At 50.6% G+C, this 22,245-nt stretch overlaps 1 protein-coding gene across 2 annotated transcripts in view; it reads left to right on the top strand.

Moving 5' to 3' along the window:
• The first annotated feature begins 1,746 nt into the window (after nt 1-1,746).
• The window catches only part of FAM53B (family with sequence similarity 53 member B), a 55,306-nt gene continuing 34,807 nt past the window's right edge, over nt 1,747-22,245 (top strand). The window contains exons 1-2 of one of the 2 annotated variants that reach the window (XM_074907931.1): nt 1,747-1,835; nt 19,836-20,070. In XM_074907931.1, the coding sequence (XP_074764032.1) occupies nt 20,002-20,070 (69 nt within the window). In that variant the 5' untranslated portion in view covers nt 1,747-1,835; nt 19,836-20,001. Of the gene's footprint in view, nt 1,836-18,925; nt 19,190-19,835; nt 20,071-22,245 lie in introns of those variants that run through there. The other variant, XM_074907932.1, reaches the window with a different exon arrangement.

Below are 22,245 nucleotides of genomic sequence, written 5' to 3'. Positions count from 1 at the left end.
CCGAAAATACTATCTGTAGAAAACAGGTTTGTGCTCCGGAAGCAGGCTTTCACGCACGCTGGTAACGCTCCTCAGCCAGCTCATCTGTCAGAAAGCACAGAGGATGAGAGGTACAAAATGCTGGGTTTGGACTGAGCTGCAGCAGCAGACACAGCAACCTTCCGCTTGGTTCTTGGAGACCAAGCCTGCGCTGCACAAGGCTGCCACGAGAATGGATTCAATTACGCTGCAAGCTTTATTACTGAAATATTCAGCTGGGAAACCATAAGAAAACATTGTCAAACGATCCTAAACTTCTGGAAAAGGAGTTTGCAAATGTTTTATTGCTACCAGCCTCAATATGCGATCAGAAAAGCAAATACTTAGTGGGATGTAGGACCTTGATGCAAAAACCCCTTCACATCACCAAGCCCTTTTCCCCATTTGTAGCCCACTCATACTGGCCGCTCCGGCCTGATTTTATACATACTGAGTACGGAGCCGCTTTTGTTGAGCTCAGTCCTCACTGCATTGCCAGGAGCTGCTCCCTTGTTAAATTTTCTCCCGCTACATCTGCTTATTTACCCCCTTTCTTCTTTATGACCTTAAATTCTAACTGATGGTCTTCCTCAATATTTTTTCGGTACCCTAGGCGGGGTAGGACACACCGCTGGCTTACGCAGCCAAACCTCCCTTTGCCATTCGGCACACACATGCCCTTACTCGTTCCCACTTTTGCCACCCCCAGCAGCGTGCCCAGCCGTCCAGCTGGGTGGATGCAATTTAGACCCGGATTCACTCCTGATGACACCTCATGTCATCTGCTTGTGTATGTTCAAGATTAATATTCAGGCTCTGTTTTGCGACGGGTTCTAAATCTTCCTTTTAGCTGTCATGTAGTTTCCTCATTCACTAATGATGCTCGCTCGTGGAAGAAGCCTGTGTGCTGCGTGCGGGGCGGCCTGGATGGGTGGAAGATACTGGATTTCTTCTCAAGGCCACCTCCAAATTGAAGCCAAGTGTTTGGATGCTGCATTGGACCCTTGGCCACTTCAGTCTGGCAGCGTTTTGCCGAGCTGGCGTTCTGGCAAATGCTTCCTCCCTGCAGAAATGCTGGAAAAACGGAGGGACATTAGAGAGGGATTTTTTTCCCCGAATCCCACAGGTGGGTTCGGTGGCGGGTGGCGTCTGTCAGTGATGTACTGAAACTGACCGGGGGGACCCTCGCGGCACTCTGATGGAGTGCGGCTCTCCTCCTCCTCCTCCTCCTCGCCCCCAGGCCGTGCCACCAGGAGTCACTCTCAGCCTCTGAACGCGGCCGCGGAGCCCCACGCGGGTCCGCGCCCACCCGCGGCCGCGAAGGCGCAGCGCCAGCCGCCGACCCTTGCGCTCCCCATCGCTCCGCACCTGAGCGCGCTGCTTCGATTTTTTTTTTTTTTTTTTAAATCCATTTTGCGGTTTCTCCCTCCACCCCACGCTCCTCCTGGGCGATGTCTCACCCCGGGGAGGCCCCGTCCAGGGGCCGGGGGGGCTCTGCCCTCTCCCCTTACCTCCCCCCCGGCACCTCCCGCCCCGGGGACTGGGGGGGGAGCTCCGCGGGGCTCCGCAGGTGCGGGCCGGGCCCTGCCTCGGCCAGCCCCGCTCAGGAAGTGACAAGCGCGTTTCCTCCTCCCTCCCTCCCTCCCTCCTTTTTCCCTCCCTCCCTCCCTCCCTCCCTCCCTCCCTCTCTCCCTCCTCCGTCCCTCCCTCCGCCCGCCCCTCCCGCAGCACGGCGGTGGCGGCGGCGGCGGCAGCGGCAGCGCGGCTCGGAGCGGCCCCCACAGCCGGCCCGGCCGGGCCGCGCCGCCGCCACCGCGGTAAGAGAGCGGGCGCGGAGCGGGGCCGCGCTGCGCTGTCACTCGCGGAGTGGGACTGCGGGGAGGGGGGGTGCGGCACGGACAAAGGGGCGCCCTGGGGCGCGGCGGGATGGAGGGGGGGGACACACGGACACCGCTGCCCTCCATCCGTGTGTCCCCCCACTCCGCCCTAAGCGCATCCTCGCTCCGCCCGGGCGGAGTGGGCTGAAGGGGCGGCGGGGGGGGGGAGGGGGGGGCTGCTCGCCTTTATGCCGCCGGGTTCGTCGGGTTCGTGCTCCCCACCCCGTGTCCCCCCCCCCCCAACCCTGGGGACGCGCAGGTCGTGGCCGGGGCACCGCGGTGTTACGCGGTTGGGCCGCGGAAAAACTGCCCGGAGCGTCCCGAGGGAGCGAGGGGTGGCGGGGTGTGTGTGTCCGGCGGCATGTGCCCCCGGCTGGGGGGTGCCCACGGGGGACGAGAATCGCCCCGGGGACCCCCTTTTTGCGAGGAGAGGGGCCGGGGGGGCGGGCGGCCTCCCCAAAGCTCCGCGAGCCTTCCTCTCCCCTTCCTCTCCCTCTCGGGTTACGCAGCCTTCGCCTCATTCCTTCATCCAGGGGATCAACACGTGCTTGCCTTTCTCCGGGCCGAGAGCGGCGTTTAACCGCGGAAATTTGGATTGTTGGCGAGCTCGGGGTGAAAGTCCCCGGACTGTTGGGGGGGCTGTGGGGGGGCTGCAGCCCAGGGGAGCCGTGGAGGTGGTGGAGCATCGCGGGGGAGATGCTCTCCATCCCAGCCGGGGCCGTCGAACGCGTTTCCCGCCGTGTCCCGCCACGCTTTTCCCGCCTGACGAAGCGTGTGTGAGGCAGCTCACGACAGCCAAGGAGGGGTGCGGGCCTGGGGCCCCCCCAGGACCATCCCTCCTTCCTGAGGAAAGCACCTTGGCAGCCGAGTTGTCCTAGAAAGCCTCTTTAAGTCTTGTTTCTCCGTGCAGCAACACCAGCTTATTCAGATCGTCCGGCACGTGAAAGATTTCACGTATAGCTGTCCGCGGAGATTTCGTGAATGAGGGTTTTCTCCTCAATAATTTTAATTCGCTTGACGGAGAGGATAAGTTTGCGACAGCGCGGTGCCTGTCGCGGGGTAGTGCCCACGGCTGTCTGTGCCGTGCGGTCTCTGCAGATGCTGGTGTACCTTGGCAGCACATCCCCTCCTTGGGAAATCCTCTGGAGTAAAAAAGTAAGCGTAATTTGTTATGAAATAGGCTGATAGACCAAACTTCAGTTTGCGATTGAAACCAGATGTGCATATTTTCCTTTTGAATCCTCAAACAATAATAAAAGTCTATTTTGACGGATTAAAAACTCCTTGCAAGTGGCAGAGGTAGCAGCGTCTTGTGATGATACTGTAAAAACACGAAGGGGCTGTGAGCATCTCTCCCCTCTTCTCACCAATATCGGGCATCTCCGAGCAGGGGAGCCTGCCGCTGCCTCCCCTCCGATCCCAGAGCGCAGATTCCCTCGGCCCGCCTCTGACGCGGGCAGAAATATTTACCAGGGCTTGGCTGAGGGCTGGAAATAGAAATAAAGAAACCCCCAAACAATGTAGATAATGTTTGTAGAGAAAATATTTGGGGTGGGTCATGAAACAGATTAATTAGAGTGATAGTCAAAAACCTGAATTTCAGAGTGGTTTGCTCTGTCCTTACCTGTCGTGGCTCAGTGTAGGTTTGAAGAGAGCGTCTGATTTATTTTTTCATTTTTAAAAGTCCTCCAGAGCCTGCGGATGCTTGTGGTGGTGGGTGTGTTAGACCTGGCTCTGGCGTGGCTGGGCTCAGGGCTGCAGGATGAGGGCTGTTGGCCCCATGCTGAAGGCACTTCACTGGGAGGAGGATGCAGCCTCTTCGCTTTCAAAAATGTGGGGGGGAAAACCCAACCAGAAAAACCCAACCAAAACAACCTGCTGTGGAATTGTTTCCTTCTTTCCACTTCAAAGGAGAGAAGGACACTTGGCCGAGCACAGCCCCGTGGAGCACTGCCCCGCGTGCCGGCGGTTTTGCAGCTGAATCCCTGGATCCAGACTTTCTCACTTCCAGGTTCAACCCAGAGGAGGGAGGGAGGGGAAACTTCTGCGACTTGTAGCTCTGCACAGGGCCAAGGTCTCCAAGAACCACTTCAGTTATAGAAAGCAGATGGCCTTGGGGAGGAAGGTCAGTAAGAGCTCAGGCTGTCAGATCCAAAACTTTGCATGTAAAATCAGGGCAAATCTATGCAGTGGATAATTGATTTCTGTGGGTAAGATCCAGATTCTTATATGTGAAGATCAAGCAGACTGTGGGACAGAGCCAGCACCAATGTGTGCTCATTTTCAGTTATGGATACCTGCATAAATAAATACATGTGCATAAATATGCAGATAGGTAAACACATACCACTATAAATCCCCAAATCTGTTTCAGTTAATTATATGTGATTAATTTTTTTGGTATCAAAGGCTTACTTCGCTTTCAGCAGAGGTGTAGGTAGAGCAAGACATACAACTTTTTGCCAAAACACCTGTATTTCTGCACAGAACAGACATGATGGACCGTGTCCTGAAGGGGGATGGAGGGGAATGGGGTTCATCCAATTTGTCCATTTTATTATTACTGGTTGACTCCTGATTTCTTGAATGACAGCTGCGTGGTTTGAGGCTGTTCTTCCTTTTGCTTTCTTTCTTGTAGTGTGTAGAGTTTCGTTTCTCAATCTTTATCGGGATGGAGGTAGTTTGTGCTTCCCTTGTAAAATCTCAAGGTAGAAAAGAGGACACTCCAGGTTGAAAGGGCAGATTTTGTTCCCTTCCCCCTCCCATATCACGTGGTTTGTAGAATGATTTTGCTGGGAAATAGCTTTAATGAACATTAATCTGTGGCAGAGCAGACTTTGGACCAACGGGCTGGGGCAGGGTGAGGTGCCAGAGATGCTCATAGCTCTTCGGAGAGCTCAGCCCGGAGGGGTTGGGTCTCCTTCCCTCTTCCCAGGGGAGAGGGGAAGCAGAGCCTTTGCATCACCAAAACTCTCTCCTAGAGTGAAAATACCTCCAGGAAGACAAGCCTACATTTTATTCCTGCAGCTGTGGGGGACCAGGCCAGCAGAGGAGCTGGGGAGGTTGTTCCTCTGTAGCTCCTCAAGCAAGTTTTTGTGCCTGACTTTTTTTTTTTTTTTTTTTCTCTCCCAAAATGGGGAGGAGGAGGAAGAGGAAGCAAGCCTGCTGACTCGGGGAAACAGAACAAGAAAAAAAAGGGAGGTCTGACGGGTGGCGGAGGGCTGTGACTCCCGGCGGTCTCATGTGCCTGGTCCGAGGTGGTGGTGGAGCGAGGCCTCTGTCTTGGCAGGCTCCGCCGGCATGCCGCGCTCCGCGGTGCAGGGGTCCCCACAGGGCCGTGCAAAAATATCACCAAAACAGCTCCTCCAGCGCGTCTGCTCCCTGGAGGGCTAAATATAAACTAATTGGGCAAAGAGAAGGGAATTTTCCACCGGGCTACTCATCTGTGCCTGCGAGCCTGCTGGGTCATTAAGCCTGACTAGCTGCTCCCCCCTGGGGAACCCCCCCGGCTGAGCCCGCTCCCCGCCAACCCCACGAGTGCCACCGCTTTCTTTAGAGATGAGACTTTCCATAAATTCCTGAAAAGCAGTCAGGGTAGTGGCAGACCTGAGCTCTGGTTCTGCACTCAAGTCTCCCTATGAGCAGTGGCTGTGTTATAATTATAAAAAAGGGCTTTTCCAAGGTCACACTGCACGTCCAGCTGCCTGCGACCCAGCTGTTTGCTTAGAGCAGCAATGCAGAACGTGGCTCTGGTACACTGAACCGGAGAGCAGATCCTCGGGCTGTTTGTTTTTCCAAACTTTTCCGATTTGGTTGCCTTTAGAGAGGCAAAAATTCCCAGGCAAGAGCTTATTTCTGGAGCCCCACCAAGCTGGTGCGAGCTTGGATAGTGCAGGCTGTGGACACGTGAGCCTTCAGTCATGAACAGGTGAAGTAGGTATTGAAAATTAAAAAGTGTCATCACACAATCGACTTACAGCCAGAATTTCTCCTGACTTCAGCTGGTTGATCCGTGAGTTTTGAAGGTTATGACGTTTGATATGTTAGATATGTAATATAACGCATCTTCTGCATCTTAACACAATGCTATGGGAGATAAATCAGATTTATTGAAAATTTGAAGGTTTGTTGAAATGCACTGAAGGAGGAAACTGTGTTATGCTGACCTGGAGGAGCCACAGAGCCTGCACGGAGCACGGCTGCTCCTGGCACCACAGGCTGTGGGTCCCCATGCAGGCAGGTGGGGGGTACCCCTGTGAGTTTGGCTCCGTAATCACTATATTTGAGTAATAGTTTTAAGGACTGCTTGAGCGAGTGCAAAACATCCCTTCTGGTGCATTGAGTTTCTATACACCCCCCCCCCTTAAAAAATATGCCGAAGGAAGACTTGGTCATGGTTTTTGGCTTTTAGAGGATTAAATAGAGCAGCATCACTGGTGTCACTCCTCTGTAGTCCATTTGAAGCATCCCTTGAGCTCTGTCATTCCTGTATTTGTGGATCCTGGCCATAGCTTTTGCTTTCAGCAGCCAGAGTTCAGGGCTTGCGCCGTGCGGTAGGTACGGGACCGTAGTGAAAGGAGAGTTTTACTTTGTGGCCATTTTGTGCTTATATATCGTTACGTCTCCTAGGGTTTGTAAAAAATGAAATCTGGCAAACTTTGATCCGGCAGCTGGAAAACCTGCTCTTTCCCTCTCTTTGCTCAAACCAGCCCTCGAAAGGAAGGACTGAAAATCTTTTCGATGGCAGAGGAGAAGCGGGGCTTGGGGGTGGCGGTGCAGAACAATGCTGCTGTCGAGGTGCGTCAACAAATTGCTCGGGTCTCAGCGGCTGGGCTGGACTGGGGGGGTTAAGAGAAGCAGCCCTCATCCTGCTCCTGAGTCCAAGGTATCCTTAGGAATGAGTTAAAGCTCGTTATGCACTTAACTTGCCTTTAAGAAATTTCATTTTTGCCCTTTTCCCCATGACAACGCTTACAGTGACCCGAGACAAGCCTTCGTGCTCCTCTGCCTCAGTTGCCCCAGTTGTACAACCACCGTCGTCGCTATTCTGCTTTGCTGGGAGATGTTAGGGAAGGAAAATGGCATTAATGAAGACAACTAGTGTTGTCTCTGGATAGGACAGCCTAGCAGCACAGGTGACAATAGCAATTCCCTGTTTCAAGTGACGTGGGAAAGTCACAATAACTGTGAGTTTTTTATGTGTGTGCTTACCTTAACGTTACTGAAAATAGCCTCCCGGGTAATAGTTGTCAATGATATGAAATTACTTCAGGTATATATATTATTAACCTCACTATCACATACTTTTTTGTCCCAGCCATTACAAATTAGTATTGAAGAATTATTTTTGAAAGGACAAGTTTTAATGCTATTAAATAGATGCCAAAAGCTAAAATTGTGTGCCAAAGCGGAAGATCCGTTATAACTACGAAGATACAGAAAGCAATAAAAATACCCACATTTGATTTTGTAGTCTCTCTGTTAATTCAGAAAAAGATTATCTGCATTGGACTATCAGTTGTGTTATAATTGAAATACAGTGCGATGGATAGTACTCCTCGAAGCAAAAGTGTTGTGGTTAATGAAGAGTTACAGTTACCAATAGCTTCATTTAGAAACTATCACCCACATTTTTGGTTGCTCGTGGTTTATGTTGTTAGGAGAAGATTACTTTTCCCATGGAGGTTTCAGGTTAAGTATTTTAAACTTAACTTTAAAAAAAAAAAAAATTCCAACTCTTCGATGTGATGGATCACGCTGTTGATGCCCTCCTTGTGCCTGTCTCTTGTGTACCCATCCAGGTGGCAGGTTAAAAAGGGGCTGTGCTAGAGCTGAAATCATGAGCCCAGTTTGTCAGCCCTCCCTCCTGGTCCTTGCACATGCCAACCCAGTGACCATACTCCTGGAGACTCCTCTGTGTGTCACCAGTTTTAGTAATTTACGAATTAATTTTCTGAATTTTTGCTGGAGCATGTCTTTTAGAAGAGCCATCCAGTGCAGAGATAAAAACGTACCATGGATTGAGAACCCTCCTCAGCCATTTATTATGCCGGTAATTTATTGCAATGATAACTTTTTGTGCTGCTCAGGAAAAAAATTGCACTTTGCCCTTAGTCTGGATCTGCGTGGTTTCACCTTCCCGCAGAGCTGGATGTACCCGTGTCTTCAAGTCCCTCAGTTACTCCTGGGGTCTGCTCCAGACCTTAATCAGAGGTGGCAGAAGGCTCCAGATGCCTGTAGTAGTTGCGGAGTGCAGAGCACAGAGGCGATGCTGTCTCTCCTCCTGGAGACCCCCAGTTTATCCAGTCCACACACCCTGTGCGGTGCAGGAGCCTTCGAGGCGAGTGTCTTTTAAACAATTTATTTTTTTATCTTAACATCTCAGTTAAAAACGGTGCTGGTTGCTTCTCTCTGTTCTGTATTGTCAAGTTGTTCTCTGTATTTAGTGCTCCGCCAGTCTTGAGTCACTTACACAGCACTGATTTTCCTGTTTCCTTTCCAATTCCTGTCAGAAATATTAATATTACATGGCATGAGGTGAAAGTCTAGTTTCTGCTGAAGTCAGTATTGCCACTTTATTTGCAGGTCTGTGTGAGATGTGTCAGTTAATAGTTATCGATAACTGCCATCCATTTCTGTGCGCTGTAATGAAGTCTGTTTTACCAGCACTCCCTTTTACCGGCACAGAGATGTGAGGGAGGTGAGAGCTCTATTCTCGGTGTTGGTAACTCTGTTTCCCGACTCTCCGTCCTTGGGCTGAAACCTGAGCCTTGCAGGGCTCTTTTTCTCAGGGCCATCGCATTTACCACACTGGCTTCTGCCTGTCCTCCGGGAGTGTCGGTGGTGATGGCTCAGAAGATTTTTTTGGTGTGATCTTATAACGTTGAAGTTGTAAATTATTTGGAGCTGTTGTTTGAGAAAGTCTATATTTAGTGCCTGCTGTTTAATATCATCCCAGGTTACTCTTGACAAACATGACCATATCGTTTTACCTTCTCCTTAGGATGGTGTTAAAGTATATATTGACCATTTCTCCCTTTTCTGCATCGTGACTGGTGTTCCTGCCCTTCTTTCTGACGATGCAGCGATGTTGTCAGTGGGACTTCTTCTTGTCCTTATAAAAAAACGTTGTATCTGGTTTTCTAACAGAGCCTGATGTTTAACTTGCAGTGTCATGCATTTTAAGGTGGTGTCATTATTTTAGGGACTTCATAATGATTTACACATTCTAGGATTCATTATTTCCTTCACTCATTAGTGTAGCAAGTTAATACTTATTTTTCCATGTGATGAAGGTGGACGTTTTTGCTACCCTGTTTATTATACTGGGCAATCATTCATGTTTGTGCACTGACAAAATACCTGGCGTGATTCCCTTGCCGATAGCCTGCTGGCAGCTTTGGAGCCGGGATGGGATGCAGCATTTAGGTCAGTTCTCCTCGGGATGCCGTGTCGGCAGGGGGTTTGGTGGTTCACACCGTGCTGGTGCCGAGGCCGACCCCTCTGTCCTTTGGGCTTCCTGTTTCCATGGCACAGAGGAATCTGTTTCTCCTCCTGATTCTTACCTGTGGTGTGGGAGGAAGAGGAATGTATGGAGAATATTCAGAGATGGAGACTCTTGGGGTGGAAAATGCAGATTTTATTTATTTTTTTTTCCCCCTTTACTGCATGTTCACACTGTCATAAATGAGCTCGAGGAAGACTGGGCAGGACAGTGTTTCTGCCAGCCCAAATAAAAGCAGGGACTGTTTTCATTTCCATTTACTTTTTTTTTTTTTTTCCCCTCGTCTCCAAGACAGGCTGCAAAATCTGGGCTTTTACAGGTACCAAGCTATAGTGGGGCTCATCACACTGTGGCTGAATGGAAATGGGGCACCTCCAGGGGATGAAGCATCCCAACGCCGGGAAAATTGTCCTCTGCAGGCATTATTTCTCCAACTGGGAGATCTCCTGGTGGGGTGTCTTGCTCTGGGCAGTGAGAGCCAGCTCGCTGGAGCTGTGCCCGTACCCCAGGCTTGCAGTGGTGTGGGGGGAAACATTGCACTGCCCGGCCCTCAGGGAGCCCCCGAAGGAGCCAAACCTGCAGGAGGTTTGGGATCTACGTGCTGCTGACACCTCGCAGGAGCTGAGAGTGTGTTAAAGCCACAGATTCTGTATTATTCCAGCCTCGCAAGCGTCTCTCTGCGATATTAAAAACACCAGCTGAAACCCAAGTCCAAACTCTTGATGAATGACTCCGTGGAAATGCTGTCGGGCGCGTTTCGGGGCTGCTTTGGCTTTGATTTAAATGGTAAACATGGTGAGTGGGTGTTTGCTTTGACTTCTTCCTTGTAGCGAAAGACTCCCTTTGAGGGAAGGGGAAGCCTCCAGTACTATTCCCCATCACAGTATTAGACCATTCTGCCCATGGCTTGGTGTTGGCGATGCCATCCCTGCGTGCTCAGGCCCCGTGCTGCCAGGCTTGCCCAGCAGCAGTGGGAAACCCCTGATTTCCTCAAGCATCGGGGATGCCTTGTGCCCAGGGCTCTGCTTGCGTGTGTGCATAACACAGAGCCTGGTTTTTCCATCCGGATGCGGTGTGATCATCTCACCCAGCTGGGATGATGCTGCAGGACATCCTTGACTTTTGAAGGCATCTCCCCCTGCTTGTCTCACACTCTTAAGCTCTGTTCCCTTCAAAGCTTCCCAAAATCCCCTTCAGGTTTATGTGTTGGAAATAGCCTTGCTGTGCAGCCGGTGGTTGCTGGAGGAGGCAGGGTGGTTGCAACCCATCGTCTCCTTGCCCTGCTGCATTAGGAAGAGCCCCCCACGCCTCCTCCCACATTCCCCCCTCTCCACCAGAGCTATCAAAACCGGCTCCTTGGCAGCCCATGCACGTAGGAGCCGTTTTCTGGTAACAGATTGTTATGTATTTAATGAACCCGAGGAAAACAAGAAATTTGAAGGCTGTGGGGCGATACAAGTTTGCTCTTCAGTCTGCCAAATTCACGCTAATTCAGACAACTCACAGATGTTTGGCTCCTTGTTTGTTAAAGAGATTTATGTAAGATGCAGGGCTCAGAAATTTATTCCCGGCATGCCAGAGAGATGGAGGTGGCAGCGTCGGCAAAGGTTTCCTAGCCCCGGACTCCTTCCCTCCCTCGGCGTTTGTGCTGCTGCCGTACCTTCCTCTTGCCAATGTTGATGGCAACGAAGGGACAAACAGCAGGGAAATGTGCCTTTCAGTCACTAGGAGGATTAATAAAGTCTCTAGGTTCGTATTTCAGGAGCCAAGGAGCTCTTTGAAAGCTATTTCTCAGCTGAGGAATGAAAACCCAGAGGTTGCCCAGGAGCAGAAGTAGTTTGGTCTAAAGCAAACAGCAGTCTTGTAGGGTTTGCAGGTGACGGTGGGCACTGTGTCCACCCTGTGTGGGCACAGAGACCATCTGCTGAAAGCATTTGAAGCCTTTAAAATGTTGCCTGCCTAGTTTGGGTAGATAATTTCAATTTTTGGAAGGTTCTAACTGATCATTTTGCTGCGCTTTACATGAGGATTCTGCAGTGTTAGGGTATTTAGCCATAAAAGAGAAGTGGTAGGAGATGATGTGAAGCTTGGCAATCAGTGCATAGATCCAGTATTTCCCTACTTTAAATTCAGATATTTCTTTAGGGGCTGTTGGCCTCTACCAGCTCAGCCTCAAAAAAGGGAGAAATCTGACTTGGAAGCAGTATCCAGATCTGTTCTGAGAGCGATGATGGAGTTCTAGCACTTGGCAAGCTTTCCTCAGTTACCCTACGAGATGTCCCAGATCTTGCTCGTACTTGGTCCACATGGTGGTCTTTTGATGGTCACTGTTGAGTTGAAAGCGTTACGGCCGGCATTGCCGCGCCGAGCCCGTTTTGCAGCCGCAAGATGTGCTTCTCACAGAGACCCCAAGAGCTCTAGAGCAAAGAGGCCTGGGCTGGCCAAGAAGCCCCCTTAACCCTCGAATGATCTGGCTGCAAGCAGGTGGACATCATGTTATAGAGGTAGGTTAAGATGGGTTTATGGGCTCTTTGAAATTGTTTATACTTGAGAAGTGAGTCTGTAAAAATGGCACTGTGGGTCTGTGTTTACTGTCTCCGTCTCAGACATTCCAGGTTGTATATGGGTAAAAAAATACAAGGAAGAAACAAGAATTGTTTTTTGTGTCTGTTTACTAGAGCAGCACACTCCAAGCGGTAATTAAAAGTAAACCTGGACTCTGCTGGCTTGTTCAGCATCCCTAGCTGTTGAGATTAAGCAGCCAAAGCAATTCTCAATTCAGCAATTCCTCAGCTTTTGGGAGTGTGGCCAACACTCACAGAGTCTCACAGACCATTGCAAATTCTTGTAATAAATCTCACAATTGGGGGAAAGGAAAAGTAGAAAGGTGAGACGGTTTGTTGGGTGAGCAGGCTGGACTGCTGCTGCCGCCGCTCTTTTCCAGAGAGAACCCTTGGTCCAGTATTTCCAATATTCATTGGAGATATTACTCAAAATTATCAGTGGTCTCCTAATGACTGGATTAGGCAATGATTGCAGGTTTGCTCAAAGAGGACATGCCATTTCTACAGGTGTTTTTCAGACCAAGACTGTGTTGTAGGATATGTCTAAACGTTGGCACCGTGCAGAAATGTTAGCAATGTCTATCCCCAGGCCAGCGTGGCTGCTGGGAGGGCTGTGTTCCTGCGGGCTACCTGGGACCAGTCCTGCGGGGACAGGAGGATGCTGGGCTCTTGGGGCTGAGCAGGTAGCAGGTCTGGGCTAAGCTGGTCTCAGCAGAGCGATGTGCTGGGGGCGCAGCCTCACGCTGGAGCAGCACATCAGCCTGTGTGAGGAGCGAGTCCTCTGACGGCCTGACGCCGGTCCTCCACGAGAATTTATGTGTAGGCTGAACGTGCAGTCAGGAGGTATCGAAGACCCCGTGTTAGTGCTCCGAATGGGTGTGCTCTTCTCTTCACTACCGTGCGTGAGTTGTCGTGCAGCGAGCTGGGTCCCGCGTCGTCACTCCTCACTTCTAATTGGCACCTCTCCGCCGGAGACCAGCAGTCTCCCCCTTCACACCTCTCGCTTGCCGGTTGCTGTTTTGCAATGACTAATTTTGCTCTCTTCTTTTCCTTTTCAGTTGCCAGGGAGGAAAAGGCAAAGTCACTGCCAGCACCATTTTCTTCGAGCTAAGATGTTGAGACAAAGCACCTCTGCCCCTGCCCTGTTCTTTCAGTCCCTTTCCACTGCTCGTGTGTAAGGGAGTCTTTCCCCTGCCACTCCTATTCCCTAAGAGCACGGGGGCAATAAACCTGATGTGTTTTACTCAACTAGATGGTGTGTAATTTTCCTTAATTGCTCTTATTTCTTGTCGGTGAGAGCTTACACGCAGATGAGGTCCAACCCAAATGTGCAGGCTTCAGGCTCTCCCTAGAGACTGGGAGTGTTCGGACTTGTGTTTTGGGGTGCTCAGGGTGCTTGGGGACCCGCTGCCTTGTGTGACTTCGGTGTCAGGTTGAGGTAGTGCCCAGGCACTTGGAGCCAGGGATCGGATTGAAATGATAGATTTTTTATTTGTTTAGTAATTAATTTATGGTTGTGGGCAGGACCCTGGTGTACCTGTTGCTCCTGGTAGCAAGCGTTAACCTCAGGCCTCTGCAAACCATGTTGCACGTGGCCATCCGTGGTGGCTGCACGTTGTATTTTCTGTTCCTGACGTGGCCCCTCGGGATGGGTGCTGTTGGCTGTAAACCTCGGGCTCCTTCTGGCTGTGGATTTTATTAGCGTGGCTGTAGAGGTTGGCTCGGTCCAGGCTGCCCTGTGCTGGCAGCTCTGTGGCACACTGAGTTGTCGAGAGCCTCCAGTCCTGTGTTGGTCGTAAGCAATGAGGCGACGCGGTTCTTGGAGCTGCGCAGACCTACGGAGCGATGCTCGTCTTAAACACAACCCATTACTGCTTTCCCCTTTGCTTTGCTGGCCGTGAGAAATGTTAAGTGTAGGCAAGTCTTTTCCTTGTTAATTAATGCTGAAAGTTTGTCTTTATCTTGCTAGCCCTGGAAAAGCCTAGTCTAGCTGCAAACAGGAGGCAGAGGAGATCATTTCTTTATTCCTTGGCTGGTAATTTCCAGTTACCTGGAGTGCGTGGCAAGCCCAAGTCCTTGCTGGGCAGGAGGGGAGCATCGTGCAGGACGTGTGGTCTCCTGCACCAGAGCTCTTCTGCCCCTCGGCAGGACCGTGCTTGCCCTTCCAGGAGCTAGGGAAAACCCTGTGGAGCAGGAGGAGGTGACTGCAGGCTCAGGGCAAGACGAGGCAGTGCTGCAGCCTTTCTGCTCCGAAGGCTGGGCAGCCTGGGGCAGTTCTTTCCTCTTGACAGAGTCCCCGGGGACGATCCTGACGCGGCTGCATCCGTGGAAATTCTGTCCTTTGAAGTCACGTGCGCTGAGTCATGATCCTGTTTACTCAGGACTAGTCCATGGGGCATTTTCAGAGCGTAAAGACTTCTTCTCAGCCCCTGAATGGCATCTTTCATATTTATTGCTGGTTTTTACCCCTTATATAAAATCAATACTCGTTAGTGACATGGAAGAGTACTCAAGCGAGGGGAGCCAGCTGCCCAGAACTGAGCACCTCTCAGCCCTGCTGCAGAAGGCAAATCGCTGCCCCAGTGAGGAAATGTGCTCCATGCAAATGACAGGCTTCAAGGATTTTTTTCAAAATTCGTAATGCAATAAATCAGTCAACTGAAGATGTCCAAAGCACTGATGGTGAGACAGGCTGTGCAATGAGGAGACTCAGTGTAACCCCAAATCCCACCTAAAAAGTTGAAGGATGGGGAGCGGGGCATGATTTTTAATTTGGATAAAGATTGTAGCATGATTATGCTCCGTAGAAAGCCTTAAACCCCACAATTTTCAATTGCAGTAACCAATTTTGGCTATTTCCCCAAGTTCCTTGCAAGCCACCTGTAGCATTTGGAGGGGGGTTGGCTGGCTGGGGTGTACCTGGGCTCTGCAGCGATCTGTCTGGATGGAGAAATCGAGATTTGTGTAACAGGAGGGGAATTTCTGTTTAACTGGTAAGAGGGGGAGGGTGGTTAAGCCTTTGAAACATGCTCAGGGTTTGGCCCAGAGGGATTAGGTTTGGTTCTTCAGACGTGTGTGTCTAAACTACATTCATTAAACTCCACGATCACAGCGGCTCTTCGCTCAGCCCGTCATTCTCCACTCGGAGGGAGCGAGGTTGGCGTTTTCCGCTGCCAAGCTGCATTTACTGCTTTTCCTCTCGGAGAACCATTTATATCAAACTGCTATGTCTATCCTTGCTCATATTCGTTGCTCCTTTGGTGACATTTGCATGTTCTGAACTGGTGTTACTGAGCCCTCCTGCCCCGGGATAAACCTCGGGGCAGCAGCTGCCAGACGGTGCGCTGAGCCGGGAGACTTGCCTTGCTCCAGCCTTCCTTCCCAAAGCACCTTGTGCCTTGGCTCTCCAGAGCCTTACAGCCAGAGTTTGCGGTGTGGTGATGGAAATATTTTTTTGCTGAGCCAAAGCGTGCTCTCGGTTGCACCATAGCGTTTTGGAGTGACGCTGCTGGTGGCGATGGAGCCAAGCCCACAGCTACGCCAAGGATGAAGGCTGGGCTTGGGTGTTTGTTCTTCCTCCTCTTTCAGAGTTTGGGAGGGGTTTGGAAGTGGCTGCCCGGAGAGGGACGGGCAGCTCTCGGTTTCATTTGGAAAATAAAGGTCAGGAATGCTTCCCTTTTCCTCTTGCAGGGGTTTAAGAAAACTTTCTGTGCAGTCAAAAGGGTGCCTGAATGTTTCTTCAGGCACGGCACAGGGAACAGTGCTGGGGCACGGGGTATGAAGCAGGGTCCTCTGTGGGTCGTGGCTTTTTCGCTGAAGGCTTTGAGCAGCATTAAAAATTCAGCTGGGGAAGGTGATTTATATTCCGAGAGCGATCCTGCTGTGCTGCTTGCAAGGTGTATCAGTATGCAAAATACAGCTCCGGCTCCTCGTTCCTGCGCGCCCTTTCCGCCTGTAAATAGGTTTTATGTCAGTGTGTGTGTCTGGAGATGGATTATTTGAGCTGGACAGGGATTGAATGTTTTCTGTACAGAGGGTGGTGGTCCCACAGCAAGTGGAAATCTGTGTGATGCTGGTCCCCAGTCGTCATGAAGAGTACTGCTGGGGGTCAGACGTATGGGTATGTGATACTGATTAACGTTCAGAGTTGTTCCAGCTGTGGCAGAGCATCTGACAGACAGTTGGCTAGATCCTGAGGTCTTTTCCATACGCTTCAGTGTGCTTGGAGTCCCCTGCAGTAGCACCACTCGTGGTGTGGGGACTGGGACCTCCTTGCAGGGAAGGGACTGTTTGCCCATGGTGAGCAGCTCTAGGGCTCTACTCCTTGCTGGTGCCTTGTAAGGAGCATATTTGCTCACAAGCATTACTTTTCAAGCCTGTTTGAAAGTTGGATCATCTGACTTACCCTTTTGGAGGGTAATTTTTTTCCAAGCCCAACGCTCAGTTGCTGTCATGTTGTCCAGAAAGCAGCTCTGAGAGAAACCTCTTTCCACCTCTGCAACTGCAAAGATCACAGAGGCTTCTTCTCAGTCTGTAGTTTGAAGCGATACCCATGGAAAAAAAGCATGGTTTGCTAAAATTTGGGGATTTCCATCTACTGGTGCTGCTCATGTGTGCTCCGTGCATCTAAGGAGACCGTGTCTATCCCAGTGGCCGTGGCCTAAGTCTAAACTTAACCTTGACAGAGGGGTGGAGATAGTTCCTTTAGCTGATTGCAAATGAGGAAATACATTTAAAATAATTAATGATCCCCGAAGAGTATCTTCTTAATAGCATGTGTGAGTGTGAAAGCCTCCAGACTATAAATACACAGTAGTTTCCTCCTCAGAGTCGATAGGGAGAACATCCTGGGTCTGCAGAAGCGTTTCTGTCCCACAGCACTTGTTTGCATCAAGAGGACATGACGGGGCAGGACCGCGCTGGGTCACGCCGTGCGTCAGGAGCCCGGTGAAGCAGGATGGGGAGCCAAAGATCACATTTCACTGGAAAGTTTTCCTTTTTATTGCCGTTTCTCGGTGGGGATGATTTCAAAACCCAACCAAGCGGTAGTTAAACCAAAAGAGCCCAGACCTAAAAGCGCACCTCGGACCCGACGTTGGGCGGTGTTAACTGCCAGCTTGCCGGCTGTTTGTGGAGTTATCCTTAGGGTCGTGTTAATTGCAGGAGATGCAGTGGAGCAGGGAGACAGGAGGTGTGAGGTGGTGTGAGGTGCAGCCTGTCCGGCTCGGGCAGGCAGCCTCTGCCTGTACTTGCTGCCGTTCCTGCCTGCTGGCTGCCGCACGCCTGGGTGTGTATAGGAGTCTGGTGCAGCAACATTAACCATTACCTTAGGGAAAGATAATTATTCGTGAAGAAATCATACCCTGTTAACAAGGAACCGAGCTTAAGTGCTTTCATGCTGCTCTGAACGCTTGTTTGATCTCTGCTCCCCATGCTGCCGCCGTGCTGGCAGTGGGCCTGGCGTCATCCCAAAACAGGGAGTCCGGCCCCGTGGCCAGCATCCCTGTCTCTGTGTCGGGATCAAGGACAACCGAGACTGTGGCAGATAAATATATGAACCTTGAGTGTTTTTAGTCCCTGTCCTGTGCTTTAGCCATCTCTACATATGGCTCAGGGGAGCAGGAGGGCACTGCCAGCACTGGGAGAAGGCTGGAGCCTCCCAAAGAGCCCCCTGCTCCTCACCCTTGGGGGGGATTTAAACCTGGCTCAGCTTCCCTGGCTCGGAGGTACGCACTGGGGTCTAAGCCCCGCTGGGCTGCTGTGAGTACGCTGGTCTTTGGGAGGGTGCTGGCCCCGCAGGAGAGGATCTTTCCGTAGGGAATGGGAGCTGTGTTCTGGCAGCCAGCTCAGACATCGGCGAGGGCAGCCGCTGCCCTGCTCCCCGTCCTCCGTCTGCGGCTCAACCACGGTAGCTGGTGGAGCTAAAATTGCAGGGAAAGCACTCACGAGAAGGAAAGGAGATGAGCCAGCAAGGATGGGTGCTGTGCAGCTGCCAGGGGTGCCACGTTGTGCTGCTGAGGCCCCGTTACCGGTGTTGGGGATCTTGCTGTAAAACACTGGAGGCTTCAGCAGCGAGCATACCACCAGTGTTGCTTGTTTCCCTCTGTATTGCTGTTTCTGTGTTTTTTGGGCCTCACTTCCATGTGTCTTGTCCCCATCTGTTCCCTGTTGTGTGCAGCCCTTTTCGAGGAGCATCCCTTCACCTTGTGCTTGTTCAGAGCCTGGTGTAAGCAGCCATCCCTCCTCAACAGGACCTCTAGATTTTGATGTAAGGACTGTCAAAATTCAGAAACATAGAACTCTTGTGGAGCTTATTAATGACTATACAGCGGCTCTTTCTGCTTCCTCCTGGAAAACAACTTAATGTCCCCAAGCTGGCCCCAGCACAGTGCTCAGGGAGCCTTGTAAGCAAAACTTTGGGGGTCCATGTGCTGTAACAGAGGTGTCTGAGCTGCCTCCAGGATCCCCAGCATATTGCAGCCATGTGGTGATGGGGGCACGTCTGACAGTTTCCGTTTGCTCACTGGGTCACCCAGAGGTTTATGGTGAAGCTACCAGTAAATTGTATATAATAAGCCCACTGATGTCCCATAAGAAGCTGGAGACTGTACCAGGTGCCCTTGGGAACAGTAAATCTTTGGAAAATATATTGATTCCCAATCCTGGCTTTGCACTCTGAATGAACTTTGTCCTCACAAAATAATAGAAGGTGATTTTTCTTTACCAGCCAGCTGGCCTTCAAATGAGCTACTCTTAACACCATTGTAAGCTCTAATCCGAGTAAACACAGAAAAGATGGTTTACAAGCTGGGAAGAGAAGCCATATCAGTTCATAATGAGGTTTAATACTTAGTGGCATATTCTCAAATATTGTCCTTAAATGTCACAATTGGGTTTTGAATGTGTGTTACAAGATGAGTGTTTTATTCTCCTCGGATCATGCGAATGGTGGTTTCGGTTGTTTGCATGAACTGCAAGGGAACAGAATAGCGAAACAGGATTAGAGGAGTGATTTGGGAAAAACACTGATTAATGTAATCAGATTTGAATTACAATCTGTCTGCTTTTGCACAGCATTAAGTAAGAGAGGATGCCAGGAGGTGAGACACAGCTCTTGGTCAAGTCTGTGCAGTGCCGTGTGAGACTGGCTTGCAGTTTGTTTTTTTGTGTGCACTCCTCAATGTGCAGCCTTTAGCTTTTCCTGCTTAAAACTACCCGAGAAATCGGTAAGGAACAAGAGGCATGGTGTGGCCCTTAGGATTTTAGGGCAGGGGGCTCTCTTTCTTGCAGGCAATTCTTTGCCTTGTTTTGGTTTTTTTTTTCCCCAAAGGGCTCTGTATGGGTTGGCAGTCAGGAAGTAACTTGGATGGGATTGAGGCATCCTGGGGATTTTACAGCCTTAATGATGCTGGAGTGGCTTTTTCTGCTGGACGTCTGCTTCCAGTTGGTCTGGAGGCAAGGGCTTCTGCGAGATCCACCCTGGGGTTTAACGAGCCCTTCTTTCAAAGCCTTGCTATCTTTGATATAGGGGATATGAGTCCCCTTTTTAAAAGGGAGAAATCAAAGGAAATTTTATTTTTTAAAATTTATTTATTTATTTATTTATTTGCCTGAAATGGTTCTGTCCCTCCGGATCGCCTCGTGTAGCTTACGTGCTTCCACCAGCTCGTGCGAGTGCCCGTCCCGTGAAACACCTCTGCGCTGTTGGGCTGCAGAGGAACACCAACAATATTTAAGAATTTAAAATAAATACTCCCCTGGAGTAACCGCTGTCGGGGTGTTTTTCGGGCAGTGCTTGCCCCTTGCCCAGCACACCGATCCTCCGTCTTGCCATCCCCCCTTGAAGCTGTTCTCCTCTCTCTGTATGTGCAGGGAGTTTTCCACGCTCGGAGGCTGTTCCTGTGCATCCCCCAAGGAGCCGGCGGGGCCGAGCCTTTCCCGGGGAAAAAAATGGACTGAAAGAGGAGCTTCACCAGACTGCGGCTGCCAGCACCCTTCGCCTGGACCCTGATGGACTCAGAGGAAGGACTGCATTACCATGGTGATGATCTTAACCAAAACTCGGGAAAACAAAGGTGCTGACTCTGTAACATGCAGGACTGAGCTGGTAAGCTTTGTGAAATCTTTGTTCAGAACTCTTTTGCTGCCAAGAGCTTTGCCGTAGCTTTATAATAAGGGGTTTTTGTGCTGCAGGGCTGGATCTCTAGACGGTTTATAGCACTGATTTCTACCGAGCTGCATTTAATATCCAAGGAGCAGGTGATTATTAAATGATTGGAGTGCTGTGGCTTTTGCATATGTGAATTTCAGTAAGCGTGCAATGGAATAAACAGTAGAAAAAAATAAAATCAATGCCATGAATAACATGGGCAAGAAGTTGCTTCACCAACAGCAAACATGCTCATCATTAATAGAAGGATGAGCAAGTGGGAAGCAGGATTAAGTGAGAGATGGCGAAGGGCAGTGCTGTGATACTTAACAGTGTTGCTGTCAGCCTAGAGAGATGCAAATCCAACCATACCGAATGAGAAGGCATCTAAAAAAATAACAAATCAGGGGCAGCAAACAGACTGAATGATGCTGCAAATGGTGACCGAGACCGTGGGGCTGAGCATTCCTACGGTAGTGGGAAATGAGGGGCAACACGTTGTCTGGAGGCAGTGTCAGAGCAAGTGAGGGTGGGGAGCAGGGGCAGGAGAAGGAGGTGTAGGATGGTGGAGAACCACCTGAGAAAGCCCAGAGCAAGGCTTATTGTGGACATTTGCTCCTCTGTCCTCCAGAAGAGATGTTCATAGTCTGAGGAGAAATTAGACCGAAAGGCTATTCCTCACAGGGTGTGCTGGGAGTCTCAGATAAGGGTGTGCAGGAACACAGCAGGAAGCGTCTGGCAAGGCTAACCATAAATGGGCACTCTGAGGATAAAAGAAATATAAATACCTAAGTTTGCTGAGGATGACGAACTGTCCGGCCGGGCTTCCCGAGCAGATAGCGCAGCGTGCCGGGGCGAAGGCAGGCTGCCCTGGCAGCGCGCGGCGTGGGAGAAGGCGAGCAAGCCAGAGGCACCGTTAAATCCTGCCTTAAAAGGTTGAGATTTGGGAAGGAAGGATATGGACATATGAGAAGAATATCCTTGCTTTAGTGTTGGCTCCTGCCGGGAAGGCAGCATCTCCCGTGGCTGCTGTTCCTCGAGGGATGAGAGGAGAGCCTGAGCATCCGACGCCGGCTCTGACCCAGGAGGTGCGTGGGGCAGGTGGAGGGCAACTTGCCTGCAGAGAGGCGGATGAGAAGTAGTTTCTTCTCCTGCTACGGGAAGGGATGGGCCCCCGGGCTGCCCGATGGCAGGCAGTGGAGGTGGCAAAGCCGTAATGTGAAACTTTGCCCTCGCGTGTTTGCCGAGTGCCTCCCGCAGCTCTGGGGCTGGGCCAATAGTGCAAGGATAAGTCCTGGTTACACAGGTTGAATAGCTGGGTTGTCCGGGCTGTTAAATTGGAGCAGATGTTCACAAGAAGACTGATCCACCAAAGAAAGCAAGAGTTTTTCCATTGACTGCATGGGAAAGCCCAAAAAGCAAAACTTAAAGGAAATAAATGCCTGAGCAGTGGGGCAGTATCACCTACCAACACCCAGTGGGCTCGTTTGGTTAAGCTCCCAACTTGACATTAAGACAGAACTCTTACAAAATGGTAATTATACTCAATGTGGGACATATGGTCACCTAAAGATGTTCCTCTCCCTCCTGCCTTTGCAGGCAGTAGCTGGTCTCTGGGGCTGGCACACAGATGGGTGTTGGCACAACCGCTCCCTTCTCTGGGGCTTGTCCCACTTCCATCTTTGCTCCACTTTGGCCACCCTTGGAAGACAACTGCTTGTCCTCAACTGTCTCCTGATAATTCTACCTGCCGCTTCATAAATTAGGGCTTAACAAATAGAAATATCCTTACTTCACCTAGAAAAGTGACACCTGCCCCAAAGAAGGTGACCAGCCCTTATTTACCTTCTCCACATCTGCATGCCATCCTTGTTTTCTGCCTCCCCCTCCCTCTATATTCAATATTTACAATATTCTGTATATAAAATGGGATCCTTTTGTTGTATTGCTCTGTAAAGGCAGGTGCCAGTATTTGGTGCGTTATTATCATTATTGTGTGAGCAGGCAACGTGTAAAACATGGATCAGGAGAGAAGATGTGAATGTGGTGGCCTAATGCCAGATAAAATGTATCTATGACAGCGCAGATGAATGGGGAGGTCATGCTGGTGCTTCCCTCAGATGATGTAAAGCC

This window comes from Athene noctua, chromosome 5, assembly GCF_965140245.1.
Source record: "Athene noctua chromosome 5, bAthNoc1.hap1.1, whole genome shotgun sequence".
NCBI classification, from domain to species: domain Eukaryota; kingdom Metazoa; phylum Chordata; class Aves; order Strigiformes; family Strigidae; genus Athene; species Athene noctua.
This window is presented reverse-complemented; position numbering and strand designations above follow the sequence as displayed.